The 13,990-nt window shown below is 44.6% G+C and overlaps 1 protein-coding gene across 1 annotated transcript in view; it reads left to right on the top strand.

The window, feature by feature from the left end:
• The window catches only part of ITGA5 (integrin subunit alpha 5), a 118,830-nt gene that overhangs the window by 90,116 nt on the left and 14,724 nt on the right, over positions 1-13,990 (top strand). The window contains exons 19-23 of the mRNA XM_040425857.1: positions 2,331-2,395; positions 4,778-4,925; positions 5,817-5,909; positions 6,619-6,698; positions 7,573-7,653. Coding sequence (XP_040281791.1) covers positions 2,331-2,395; positions 4,778-4,925; positions 5,817-5,909; positions 6,619-6,698; positions 7,573-7,653 — 467 coding nt within the window. The remainder of the gene's footprint in view (positions 1-2,330; positions 2,396-4,777; positions 4,926-5,816; positions 5,910-6,618; positions 6,699-7,572; positions 7,654-13,990) is intronic.

Here is a 13,990-nt window from a genome sequence, read left to right as displayed (position 1 = left end):
TTGATTTCCATTTTTTTTATTTTTGTATGATTTTGTAGTCAGCACATTCAACTATGTAAAGAACAAAGTATTTCAGAAGAATATTTAATTAACTCAGATCTAGGATGTGTTATTTTTGTGTTCCCTTTATTTTTTTGAGCAGTGTATTTTCCTGCCAGATCCCACCCTGCCCCTCTGGTTCTTCAGGACGGGCTCTATTTTCCCAGCTGCTGTGGTGACATCACGTGACAACACATGACCGCAACAGCCAATCGGTAGCTTCTTTTGGGTGAACCATTGAGACCAGTTATCGGGTGTAGCAGTCAAGTGTTGTCAACGTGACATCACCGCTGCACCCAGTAAATAGCGCCAGGAGTACCGGAGTGGCAGCTCGGGATCTGACAGGTAAGCACTTACCCGCTCTTCATTGCAGCTTATATATAGCATATACATTTTTGCAGTTGTCCACTCTATAGAAAAGTGCTTTTCCATATTGTTAAAAAACTAGAGGTATGCCAACATATCAGCCCAACAAAGGCAAAAAAGGAGTGAATGGGGACCTATGGATACGTTTGGTGTATGCACCAGTTTTCTTGTACATAAACCAAACCTAAAAAGGCTAGAAGACTGCACTATACAAGTAAAAAAAAAAAATCTACTATGCACCTCAGTTTTCTGGTAGAAAAAAGTCAGAAACCGAGCGTTTACACAAATGGCGTTAAAGTTGCAAATTTTTTGCACAAGTGTATTTCTGCTCTACTATTGCCACTTTCCCAAAAAGGGTCTATGATAAATCTCCCCCTAGGCGTATTAACAACTATTCCATTCAGTGGGCAGCAATGAGTATTGTAGAAGGTAATGTCATAATTGGCAGCTTGTGTCCTGACATATGATATTATCAAACTGGCCGCATGGTCACGAGTAGCACCACTGGATCATGTGTCCTTAAACGGCAGCTCGCTTTATCTGATGCCTATAGCGGGAAGGTCTGTTTGCGTCGCAGTGATTACTTGTCAGATGCATCAATGGCTGAGCTAGAAAAATCTGATCAACTAAACCTATGTTCACATCTGCGTCAGAGGCTTCGTTGAGAGAGAGAGTGTGTGTGTGTGTGTGTGTGTGTGTGTGTGTGTGTGTGTGGGGGGGGGGGGGCACCGCACCAGGCAATATAGCCCATCATGCAGTGAGTTTTTGACAGAACCCTGACACTCTATTACAGTTGATAGGGATCCATCAGGCTCCATTCGTTTCCATCATTTGACTGAAACACTTGTGTTATTTTCATTGTTGTCCTACAACAGAAGAGATGCAAAAATCAACAATGTGAACATGGCCTTAAAGGTGTTTTACCCTTTTAAAATGGCTTTCTTTTGGCAGACGTCAGAGAGGAAAGGTCACCTTCCCTATGAGTCAGAACACAGCTGTTGCAAAAAGTGACACCCGCTCTGGTGGACTCAGTGGGTGGGATGTGATACTAAATATGGCCTGCATGACGCCTCCTCGATGTGTCATTCTGAAGTGGAATTGTTAGGACAATCCCTTTACATTAGGGTTGACTTGGTGTGGCTTCTTTAATGTTAGCGTATTGTTGGTTTGTCCTTTAAATTAGATTGGTTGCTATGGGTTTTGTCAGGCAGATCACCCTTAGTAACCAGTCTCTCTCTAATTGCTCAGGTCTTGGCTGGTAGTGAAATGTTGTATGACCCCCCCCCAACCTGTATTATACGGCTATAGTAATCACATTCTTCAAAACTAAGTTTGGGTGGTTAATATTTTTAAAGGGCATCTGTCAGCAGTTTTGTACCTATGACACTGGCTGACCTGTTACATGAGCACTTGGCAGCTGAAGGCATCCGTGTTGGTCCCATGTTCATATGTGTCCGCATTACTGAGAAAAATGAGGTTTTAATACATGCAAATGAGCCTCTAGGAGCAATGGGGGGTTATGACGCCTAGAGGCTCTGCTCTCTGTAATTGCTGCGCCCATGGCACTGACAGGGCCAGGCCTAATCACATTTTCACTACCTGGCCCTGTCAAAGTGCAAAGCGTGCAGCAGTTGCAGACAGAGCAGAGCTTCTAAGTGTAATGGCAAGGTTTTCTCCTAGAGGCTTATTTGCATATATAAAAAAATATATATAATTTCCCAGCAATGCGGGCACACATGACTATGCCAAGCCCACATGCAACAGGTCAGCCAGTTTCGTATGTACAAATCTGCTGACAGATGTCCTTTAGTTCTAGGTACAATTCTGTTTTTATATTTTTATTATTCTTTTGACATTTTGAAAATACATTTAGTAATATTTATATATTAACATTCTTTTTCTTTTACCTTCTATGTCTTCCGTAGGCGCAAATTCAGCTGGACTGTGATAATAATATCTGCGTCCCTGACTTGAAACTGAATGTGACCAGGTAGACCTGATCTTCTATCTCTATAAACATTAGCAGGAATTTTCTGACTAATATTTGCTACAATTGAGTAAATAAAAAAAAATAAAAAAATTGATACTCCATCGAAACAATACATCTTAGGCTCCTTTCACACTGCCGTTTCAGGGTCAGCCTGTGAGATCCGTTTCAGGGCTCTCACAAGCGGCCCCAAGACGGATCAGTTTAGCCCCAATGAATGGATGCGGATCCCTTCAGAATGCATCAGTTTGGCTCCGTTCCGCCTCCATTCCGCTCTGGAGGCGGACACCAAAACGCTGCGTGCAGCGGATCCGTACTGAACGGATACCATCGTTTGCATTTATAGGTGCGGATCCGTCTGTGCAGATACCAGACTGATCAGCACCTAGCGCAGGTGTGAAAGTATCCTTACCTTGGGGGGCTGCATGCTACTGATGCTGTCCACAACATCACTGGCACCAGTACTGAAAATGTAGTGAACCTCCTAGTCCTCTGGATAAAAAAAAAATCATCCAGTGATGTGTTAGATCTGATTCTAGTCTATATGGCTTTGTTGGACCTTTTTAGATAGAAGTTCACGTAAAACATGGTAAACGTTCCAAAGTTTTAACAGGTTATGCTCACATCACATCTGTGTTTTGGCATGTACTTACCGATGTATATGCCAAAGTGCCCGTAGGCTATCATTGGCCAAACATATAGAAAAAATGGGCTTTTGCAGACATTACGCTGTCTATTGCATAATTCTTATGCTTTTAAATATGATTTTTCCAGCAAAAAAAAGAATGCTGTGTTCTATACATATGGAATTAATGGCGGACATATGTTACCCTTTGCATACGTTTTCAGACATGCATGAAAAAATGTGTTATTCGCTGTTCAGGGTCAGCAGAACTAAAATGTGGAGGTCAGACCTTTTGATGTGGGTGTAGACTGTATAGTTATTAACTGTACATAGACCTATTAGTGTAATTTTAGATATTGTACCTTTTTCATGCCATTAATGGCACTCTCATAGGAAATTGCTGTGTATATCCTAATACGTTCTGGTCTGTTTATCAAAGCTGGTTCTGTTTTTAAGAATTTTATTTTTAGGCAACTCATTATTGGTCCACAATCATGTATGTAAGTTTGAGCTTATAATGACTATTGGCAGAATTACAGTATTTTGTACATAAAAATTAGTGTTGAGCGAAGCATTGGAAGCAGAATTCAGTCCGAGATTTTGGAAAACTTCAGTTTGCAACAAAGTCGAATTTCCTTGCACTTCGTGGAAATTGTGAGATCACCCATGATGCCATGCATCCAGTCAATCCGCAGGTAGCCATCCCCAGCCCTATAAAATCTCGCACTCTCGCCGCCATTGTCCTGTGAGGTGAGTATAGGGAGAGACGTGGCTCTAGGGACAGTGTTGCTGCAATAATCCAGCGGCCATGTTTTGATCCATTCACCATATTCGGTATCTGGTCTAACTCTAATAATTCTAAAAGCATAGTAGGGAGGAATCCTGTACCTTTATGGAGGGATTTATGGTCATCCATGTTGTGAACCCTTCAATTTTATTGCTTTAAGGAAGGTTTTCCTGCCTAAATAATGTGTACCATCTCTGGTACCATCATACAGGAGGACAGGGGCTGCTGCATACACGCTCCGGCTAGCCCGATCCCCCTCACACCTGGATAAACATAGCATCTGAAGGGTTAAAAGTCCACGACCAGCAGTAAAAACGACACACCAAATGGCCACGACGCTCGCTGCATTGGCCACCAGGCGCCATTTCTAAATGCCCAGCCGCCTATGTAAATCTAGTGGCGGTCATGAAAGGGTTCCAAGCCTTCACACTGAGATTGGGCCACCAAATGGGAAGAATATGATTAGGCAGAGTGGCCTAATTTGGCACTAATCGAATTTCTTGGTGAACTTTGGCGAATCTGCCAAATAGAATTTTTCAAAACTTCGCTCATCTCTAATAAAAATCCACAAAGACTAATTCACAGTGGGCACAGACGTTGGTAAAGCTACTGAAAATCATGAAAATGGAAGACCCTTAACATGGGGGGGAATAGTAGCAAAGTGAACCCCCTGCCATACAGCGGATAGATGCAGTAACTAATCACTGTGGAAGAAGCTGTAGAAATTTAAGGTAGACCGTAAACTTTTTGAAGTTTTGCTTTGCCTGTTGAAACCCTGATTCGTGGTAGACCGGCTTAGTGAGTCAAGCTCCATGAGAAGTATAAGAGGAAGTGAAATTCATACTGGGTGTTTTTTCCTGCAGCCTTTCAGCCTGGTTTTAATTTTGTGTTCCTATAAGTCACTTTTTCTTATTGCATTACTAGAAATGAATGGACTTTACAATTATATTACATTTTTGCTTCATTGTTGTAGTGATCGAAAATCTGTGTATCTCGGTGACGACAACTCATTAGTGCTGCTATTTAATGCTGTAAATGATGGAGAAGGTGGTGCTTACGAGGCTGAACTCTATGTCCTCTTGCCCCCAGAGGCAGAATACAGTGGCATTCTGAGAAACGAAGTAAGGATTTTTGAACATGACCTTTTGATATCTGTGTACTATGCAATTGTTCTGTGAAAAAGTATTTGCTCCTTTCAGATGTCATTAATTAAAGGAAATCTGTCTGTACTTTTGACCAAGCTGTCAAACTGTTGAGAACACTAGGTAGGGGGGTGGAGAGCGCAAGACAAACATACCTTTTGTGGAGCTTTTATTAGGAGTAGTGTGAATATGAATGTTTGTTCTGCCATGTTCTGTCCTGCATGTGTCCAGGGTGGGGCTACACTGTGGAGCGCTCTCTGTTTAGCTGCCAACTGTAGAATCCAGCCAGTACAGCTCAAAGCAGAGGGGAGAGACTACAAAACAGCTCAAAGCAGAGAGCATTTGTGACTCTTTGCCCTGGTCACATGTAGGAGCAGAATAAAAGTTCATATTCACAATACTCCTATAAATAAAAGTTCCACAAAAGTTATGTTTGTACTGCTCTCTCCAGCACTTACCTAGTGTTATCAACATTTTATCGTGGTCATACAGTAGCTGCTGACAGACTTGCCGCAGATTCTGAATTATTGCTGATATCTAGATATCCACTAACCGTCTTACCCATGCAAAAATATAATCCCCCAAATATATATTTTATGAATCTTTTAATACACTACAAAGTTTTTCTAATTTCACATCTCAACACACTCAAATTAGTTTGAGATCTCAAAAAATGCTGAGGTGTGATACTGTGTGTATTACATAGCCATAGCTTTATTTTTGCCAGTTTTTTCTAATTCATCAGATTTTTCAACCACTCCGTGTATTCCAGAAAATCGCTTGTACTTTGCAAAATGAGCGACAATACTACAGAATAAAGGGTAAAATGATGTTTTCTAACTGATATTTTTTCCATATTTCTCTCCACAGAACCCCTCTGTTGTGAATTGTCGCTATGAGCTGCAGGATGAAACCCGTTTTGCCATATGTGACCTTGGGAACCCTATGAAACCTATGACTAGTGTAAATTGATCACTTATTATTTTATAAATGCTTGGCTGTATTTTACATGAGCACCAGATTTTATAAACCTGGATCTGCTGATCACACCATCTACTTCGCTAGAGGCCTGTGGGCATCATAAAGGGGTTGCCCACTTTGGACAAGTGGTGTTTTTTTTTTTTTCCAAACCTTTCCTAGCAATAAGCCATTAATTTATTTTAGTGATCTGGCTCTGTTGAGCATTCTTTTGTACAGTCGGGTGTTCCCTGTAGTATAAGACTCCCTGTAACTATAGCCATAGCAATTACTATGTGTGCCCCCGAGGTTGGGAGGGCAAGACTATTGTACCTTTTTTGTGGGGACTGACAATATGGTGGCTGATTGGTTCTGCCAGAGTGAGCGCTGCAGTTTGTGAGCAGTTCTCGCCCACAGAAAAGAAATGACCAGCTGGAGATTCTGCTGCTGATGCTTTCATGTGCCCTTATAGACCAAAATCTAGGGAGTTGTAATTGAGGCAACTCCCTTTCAAGTTTGCTCATACCATCCCGGTGGTCTGCTCATACCATGCGTAGAGATGTAAGGTATTCAGGCTGCAGCTATACCTCCTACTTTCATTTGGGAATCTTTATTTCTCCAAAGATGTTGTTTTATTTTATTTTTTATTTACTAGAATTCGCGCAAGGTTTTTAGAATGTTTGTAGTTACGTTTCTTTTTTTAATGTTCTTCCAGCTGTGGGGAGGCTTGAGGTTCACTGTGCCACATCTTCGAGACACCAGTCAGAAAGTACAGTTTGACTGTCAGATCCGCAGGTACGTTTTGTGCTCCATCTCTTCATGGACCTGCTATACCATATGTGCCATTGTAACAAGCTTGAAATGTCTAAATATACACTAGTAACCAAAACTGGCTTAAAGAGGACCAGTCGCCTCTTCCATCAACAGCAGCTGACTTTATCTGGCTGTAGCTGCCAACCCACAGATCCTTAGGCTCTCTGTTCCTTACCAACTGGCGTTCTTTCATCTGCTGATATGCCAATATGCAGATGTGTCTGAGCTTTCTGGTTCGTTCTGAGTTGAAAATCTGTGCCAGTTTATGGCCTCAATAGCATATTGGGAGACAAAACTAACTCTGTTGAAAGGTAGGGAATGCTTGAGAAAAAGCCCAACTTCAGCAGTGACCACCAAAAATTTTAACTGAAAATTTTCCATAGTAATTGTCCAGTGTGAAGTCTGACTCCAATCAGTGGAGTGAGTACAAACCAAGTGCTAGGGGTATGGCATCCCACAGGCTCTGAAGCCATGCTTGTTAGCCATAGTGGGGCAGATTTACTAATCCTACATTTAGACCTCATAAACTTGTGGACAATTTATCACATTGGCTTACGCTAGATGATAAACTTACTTGCACCAAAATTTTGAAACCTTTCCCTTTCCTGCTATGCCACATCCCATTATCAAGCGAAGTGAAAAAAGTGTCGTAAGCACTTCATGGATGGGATGGAGTAGAAGCTCCACAATTTTTGACGTATAAAAGGGGCTATGTGGCAATCCCAAGAAGCAGTAGTAGGGTGAACAATTATGTGCCACTACATAGAGCTGGTGTCCTATAGGTTTTGCAGCACTCATTGAACATTGTCTGGTCATTCTACTCTATAAAACTTTTGGATCGCTTTCTCTTTTACAGTAAAAATGCAAATAACTCTCAAAGTGAACTTGTGAAACTAACCATCAATGTAGAGGCGAAAACATCTGTATCGTTCTTCGGGTAAGTGACACCAAGCTGAGAGTGGTTATTATAATTATATATATATATATATAAATATATAATTTTTTATTTTTATTACTAATTGACATCTACATACAAATACTAATTGAGATGAAACTGATTCAGTAAAATGTAAATTTAGGTGCCATCTACTAGCAGTGGAAGTTCCCTGAATAAGTCAGCTCTCATACTATGTAAACGGACCCTATACATAGAAAATACATAAGAATAAAAAATTACTCATGTACTTTACTTCACATGTTCTTCTTTGATCATATTATACCTCATATTAAATCAAAACAAAATAATATAGAAATCTTCTGTGTCCTTGGAGCCTCAGCTAAACCCCCATTTGTCCTCCTTGCTGTAATGTGTCTGGCTGTAAGACACCTGGCTGCAGCAGGAGCTTCCCCTCTGCCCGGCTTCCAGTAGGACAAAAAAAACGATTTTCCAGTGTCTGTATATGGATGACTTATCCTCAGTCATCAATATCAAACTGATGAGGATTAGTGATGAACAGTTATGAAAAATTCAATTTGACTTCATTGCCGAATTTCACAAAGAAATTTGATTACTTCATCGCAAAGTGCATCCCCTTGTATGGAGCGGGCACAATGATGTGATGCAGTACAACCGCTGTTCCCCAAGCCCACCCCCCCTCGGTAATTGAAGCCCTTTGATTTAACCAACTGTAGCACCAGATGCCACAATCTGCAAACATCGCATCTGATGCTACAATTGAGGCCTTTCAGGGGTTAATCAGGTTTAAAAAAAAAAAACTGACGTCCCGCTGGGCGGGTGCTGTGGCGATACCCTGCACGAGATTTTGCGTGGTATCTTCAATCAGGATGGCTGCGTCTGCCTCTCCACGAGGTAATGGATGAGGTATGTATTTAACGCCATTTCAGGAAAAATAGGTTCGTTACCAGTTCGTTTGACGGCGAATCAAATTTTTCCTGAAATTTTGGATTGAAGTCAATTTGTTTGGCCACGATTCGCTCAACACCAGCGAGGATCTGACACCCACCAACCAGCAGCTGCTGCCGCAGGTAAAACTGCAGTGGGCGGGATTGAAAGCATAAAGCTCTGCCCGCTGTGTAGTACTGGGCTGTACTGGGTTACCCAGCACTTCAGTGTTCCTTTTAAGAGGTGGAATATGAATCAACAGGATGGCAAGATATACATTTTAATATTAATAAATAAATGGTATACTCCTCTTTTTAAAAAATCTTGAGGAAAGAAAGTGGGGATTTGACGTAATTCTGTTACAACAGGAACATCTGGAGCATTGACCTTTGTCACGCTCTGCAGAAGGATCCATGGCTTAATTTTACCTGATTTGTGTACTCAATGTGAAGTGTTCCCTTCTGAAAGCTTATAATGGCTCCAGATAGCATCCTGTGCCTCCAGCAAAAGATATGTCCACATTTCTGTCAACATTTACACTAGATAATGATCATGGTCACTTCAGGGACCTGACAGGTGGAGGTGACCTTAGTGTAACATGAGGCCCTGATGGCGGGCTTACACTGCCCAATTGTTGGGCACATTATCACAGACAAATGTTTCTCCTTCCCAACAATCTGCCCATCTAAAGGGCCTCCAGATCACCCAATGGACGAGTGAAATGCTTGTTTGTTAGGGAAGCAATCATTCATCCGGATACCTAAATGATCATTTCTGGGCAGCAGATCGTGCTGTCTAAAGAGCGATCTGCTGCCCAGCACCAATGCAGCTGTATGAGGACGAGCTATATTTCATCCTCATACTGTGGAGGTGATCGCTGCATGTAAATGGCAACTGTTTTATGCCCTGGATTCTGAGTAGGATCACGCTTGGTGTATTTCTCGGACAATATCCACTGCTGGGTGTGTTACTGGCCAATTGTTTAATTATATTTTAATTATATTTTTTTCTCTGTGGCTTTCTAACCAGTCACCTCCTGACATTTTAGTCTTCGTAACTGCATGCATTCCCCATGTAATGTCCATTCTGGAGCATCTGTTCTTATGACTGTTGTACCATTCCTCTGTTATTCCTACAAGAAGTTTATGAATGAATTGCCAGCAGTGTGTCCCTGCACAGTCCCATACTGTCTAATCGGTGCTGCCAGTGTCAGACTGTGGCCCAGCAGGTAACACCCAGAAGGACGTTCATTGTGACCGGCTAGGAATTAATTCATAAACATCTAGTAGGAAAAGTAGAGGCATGGCTCAACATACTGATAAGTCCAAATGCTCCAGGATTTTGTGATGATTACTAAAAGGTGTAAGAAAAGGTGACCGCTCCTCTTCATGTCAAATTGGCAACTATTTTAAGTCTGCGTGTTGGAGGAATTTAGAATCTCCTACAAAAAAAAAAGCTATAAATTGATAGAAACTTGCGTACAAGTGTATTTGGGAGAAATTTGTGTTCTACGTGTGTTTGGGGGTTGCTACTTTACCTTCCCGCATATCATGGGAGATTTGCTTTGATCCCCTGATGGCTAAAGATCTAATTATGTTTGTTTAGTTGACGGCACACATTAGGTTTTAGCTCTTCCCCAGGGCAGGTCAGTCACCTTCTATTCAACTGATGAAGGCAAACTTCCTGCCACTGATGAGAAGTTACTAACCACCCAACTGTAAAGACACCATTAACTGTGAAAGGTTAATCTAAAGGTTGAACATGACATCTTACAGCATCCCTGAAAAAAAAAGTTTGCTATGTAAAGTACAGGGGAAGCCAAAGGAGCTTGATTTTAGCTAATTATGTTAAAGGAGTTCTTCCTGATTTTCATATTAATGACCTATCCTCTGGATAGACCATTAAGCACTTACACAGGTCCACGGCCTCTTCATAAGGCCTCCTGCACACGAACGTATTTTTTTGCGGTCCGCAAAAACGGGTCCCGTTTTTCCGTGATCCGTGACTGTTTTTTCGTCCGTGGGTCTTCCTTGATTTTTGGAGGATCCACGGACATGAAAAAAAAGTCGTTTTGGTGTCCGCCTGGCCGTGCGGAGCCAAACGGATCCGTCCTGAATTACAATGCAAGTCAATGGGGACGGATCCGTTTGACGTTGACACAATATGGTGCCATTTCAAACGGATCCGTCCCCCATTGACTTTCAATGTAAAGTCAGGAGTCCCTTTTTTCTCCAATCCGATGGTATATTTTAACTTGAAGCGTCCCCATCACCATGGGAACGCCCCTATGTTAGAATATACTGTCGGATATGAGTTAGATCGTGAAACCTCATTTCCGACAGTATATTCTAACACAGAGGCGTTCCCATGGTGATGGGGACGCTTCTAGTTAGAATATACTACAAACTGTGTACATGACTGCCCCCTGCTGCCTAGCAGCATCCGATCTCTTACAGGGGGCCGTGATCAGCACAATTAACCCCTCAAGTGCCGCACCTGAAGGGGTTAATTGTACTATCATATCCCCCTGTAAGAGATCAGGGCTGCCAGGCAGCAGGGGGCAGACCCCCCCCCCCTCCCCAGTTTGAATATCTATTGTAATAAATCGTTGGTGGCACAGTGTGCGCCCCCCCCGCCCCCCCCCCCCCTTCCTCCCTCTATTGTAATAAATCGTTGGTGGCACAGTGTGCGCCCCCCATCGGCCCCCCCCCCTCCCTCTATAGCATTAACAACATTGGTGGCCAGTGTGCGCCCCCCCCCCCCCCCTTCCTCCCTCTATTGTAATAAATCGTTGGTGGCACAGTGTGCGCCCCCCAACGGCCCCCCCCCCCCTCCCTCTATAGCATTAACAACATTGGTGGCCAGTGTGCGGCCTCCCATCTCCCCCCGTGCCCCCCCCCCCCCCCCCCCCCCGATCATTGGTGGCAGCGGGTCACTAGCAAAGATTCATACTTACCTGGGATCTGCGATGTTCGTGTCCGGCCGGGAGCTCCTCCTACTGGTAAGTGACAGTTCATTTAGCAATGCGCCGCACAGACCTGAGGCTGTCACTTACCAGTAGGTGGAGCTCCCGGCCGGACACGAACATCGCAGCAGCAGCCAGCAGCAGGTAAGTATGAATCTTCTACTATTGTACTATTGCTAAGTAACCATGGCAATCAGGACTGTAGTAGCGTCCCGGTTGCCATGGTTACCGATCGGAGCCCCAGCGATTAAACTGGGACTCCGATCGGAACTCCGCTGCCACCAATGATGATGGGGGGGGGGGGGAGATGGGAGGCCGCACACTGGCCACCAATGTTGTTAATGCTATAGAGGGAGGGGGGGCCGATGGGGGGCGCACACTGTGCCACCAACGAATAATTACAATAGAGGGGGGGGGGGGCCGCACTGGCCATCAATGATATTCAAACTGGGGAGGGGGTCTGCCCCCTGCTGCCTGGCAGCCCTGATCTCTTACAGGGGGATATGATAGTACAATTAACCCTTTCAGGTGCCGCACCTGAAGGGGTTAATTGTGCTGATCACGGCCCCCTGTAAGAGATCGGGTGCTGCCAGGCAGCAGGGGGCAGTCTTGTACAAAGTTTGTAGTGTATTCTAACTAGAAGCGTCCCCATCACCATGGGAACGCTTCTGTGTTAGAATATACTGTCGGTTCTGAGTTTTCACGAAGTGAAAACTCAGCTTTGAAAAAGCTTTATGCAGACGGATCTTCGGATCCGTCTGTATAAAAAGTAACCTACGGACACGGATGCCAATCTTGTGTGCATCCGTGTTCTTTCACGGACCCATTGACTTGAATGGGTCCGTGAACCGTTGGCCGTGAAAAAAATAGGACAGGTCTTATTTTTTTCACGGCCATGAAACACGGATCACGGATGCGGCTGCAAAACGGTGCATTTTCCGTTTTTTCCACGGACCCATTGAAAGTCAATGGGTCCGCGAAAAAAAACGGAAAACGGCACAACGGCCACGGGTGCACACAACGGTCGTGTGCAGGAGGCCTAAGGCCTCATGCACACGAACGTTTTTTTTTTCACGGTCCGCAAAAACAGGGTCCGTAGGTCCGTGATCCGTGACCGTTTTTTCGTCCGTGGGTCTTCCTTGATTTTTGGCGGATCCACAGACATGAAAAAAAGTCATTTTGGTGTCCGCCTGGCCGTGCGGAGCCAAACGGATCCGTCCTGAATTACAATGCAAGTCAATGGGGACGGATCCGTTTGACGTTGACACAATATGGTGCCATTTCAAACGGATCCGTCCCCATTGACTTTCAATGTAAAGTCCGGAGTCCCTTTTATACCATCAGATCGGAGTTTTCTCCAATCCGATGGTATATTTTAACTTGAAGCGTCCCCATCACCATGGGAACGCCTCTATGTTAGAATATACTGTCGGATATGAGTTAGATCGTGAAACCTCATTTCCGACAGTATATTCTAACACAGAGGCGTTCCCATGGTGATGGGGACGCTTCTAGTTAGAATATACTACAAACTGTGTACATGACTGCCCCCTGCTGCCTAGCAGCATCCGATCTCTTACAGGGGGCCGTGATCAGCACAATTAACCCCTCAGGTGCCGCACCTGAAGGGGTTAATTGTACTATCATATCCCCCTGTAAGAGATCAGGGCTGCCAGGCAGCAGGGGGCAGACCCTCCCCCCCCTCCCCAGTTTGAATATCATTGGTGGCCAGTGCGCCCCCCCCCCCCCTTCCTCCCTCCATTGTAATAAATCGTTGGTGGCACAGTGTGCGCCCCCCCCCCTTCCTCCCTCTATTGTAATAATTTGTTGGTGGCACAGTGTGCCCCCCCCCCCCCCCCCTCCCCCCCCCTATTGTAATAATTCGTTGGTGGCACAGTGTGCGCCCCCCCCCCCCCCTTCCTCCCTCTATTGTAATAAATCGTTGGTGGCAATTATTGGCCCCCCTCCCTCTATAGCATTAACAACATTGGTGGCCAGTGTGCGGCCTCCCATCTTCCGCCCCCCCCCCCCCCCCCCTCCCCGATCATTGGTGGCAGCGGGTTACTAGCAATAGTACAAGATTCATACTTACCTGGGAGCTGTGATGTTCGTGTCCGGCCGGGAGCTCCTCCTACTGGTAAGTGACGGTTCATTTAGCAATGCGCCGCACAGACCTGTCACTGTCACTTACCAGTAGGTGGAGCTCCCGGCCGGACACGAACATCGCAGCAGCAGGTAAGTATGACTCTTCAACTATTGTACTATTGCTAAGTAACCATGGCAACGAGGACTGTAGTAGCGTCCTGGTTGCCATGGTTACCGATCGGAGCCCCAGCGATTAAACTGGGACTCCGATCGGAACTCCGCTACCACCAATGATGGGGGGGGGGGGGTGATGGGAGGCCGCACACTGGCCACCAACGTTGTTAATGCTATAGAGGGAGGGGGGGGGGGCAATGGGGGGCG

Source organism: Bufo bufo, chromosome 3, assembly GCF_905171765.1.
Source record: "Bufo bufo chromosome 3, aBufBuf1.1, whole genome shotgun sequence".
Lineage (NCBI taxonomy): Eukaryota > Metazoa > Chordata > Amphibia > Anura > Bufonidae > Bufo > Bufo bufo.
The sequence above is the reverse complement of the archived record's forward strand: the minus strand, read 5'-3'. Positions and strand labels throughout refer to the sequence as shown.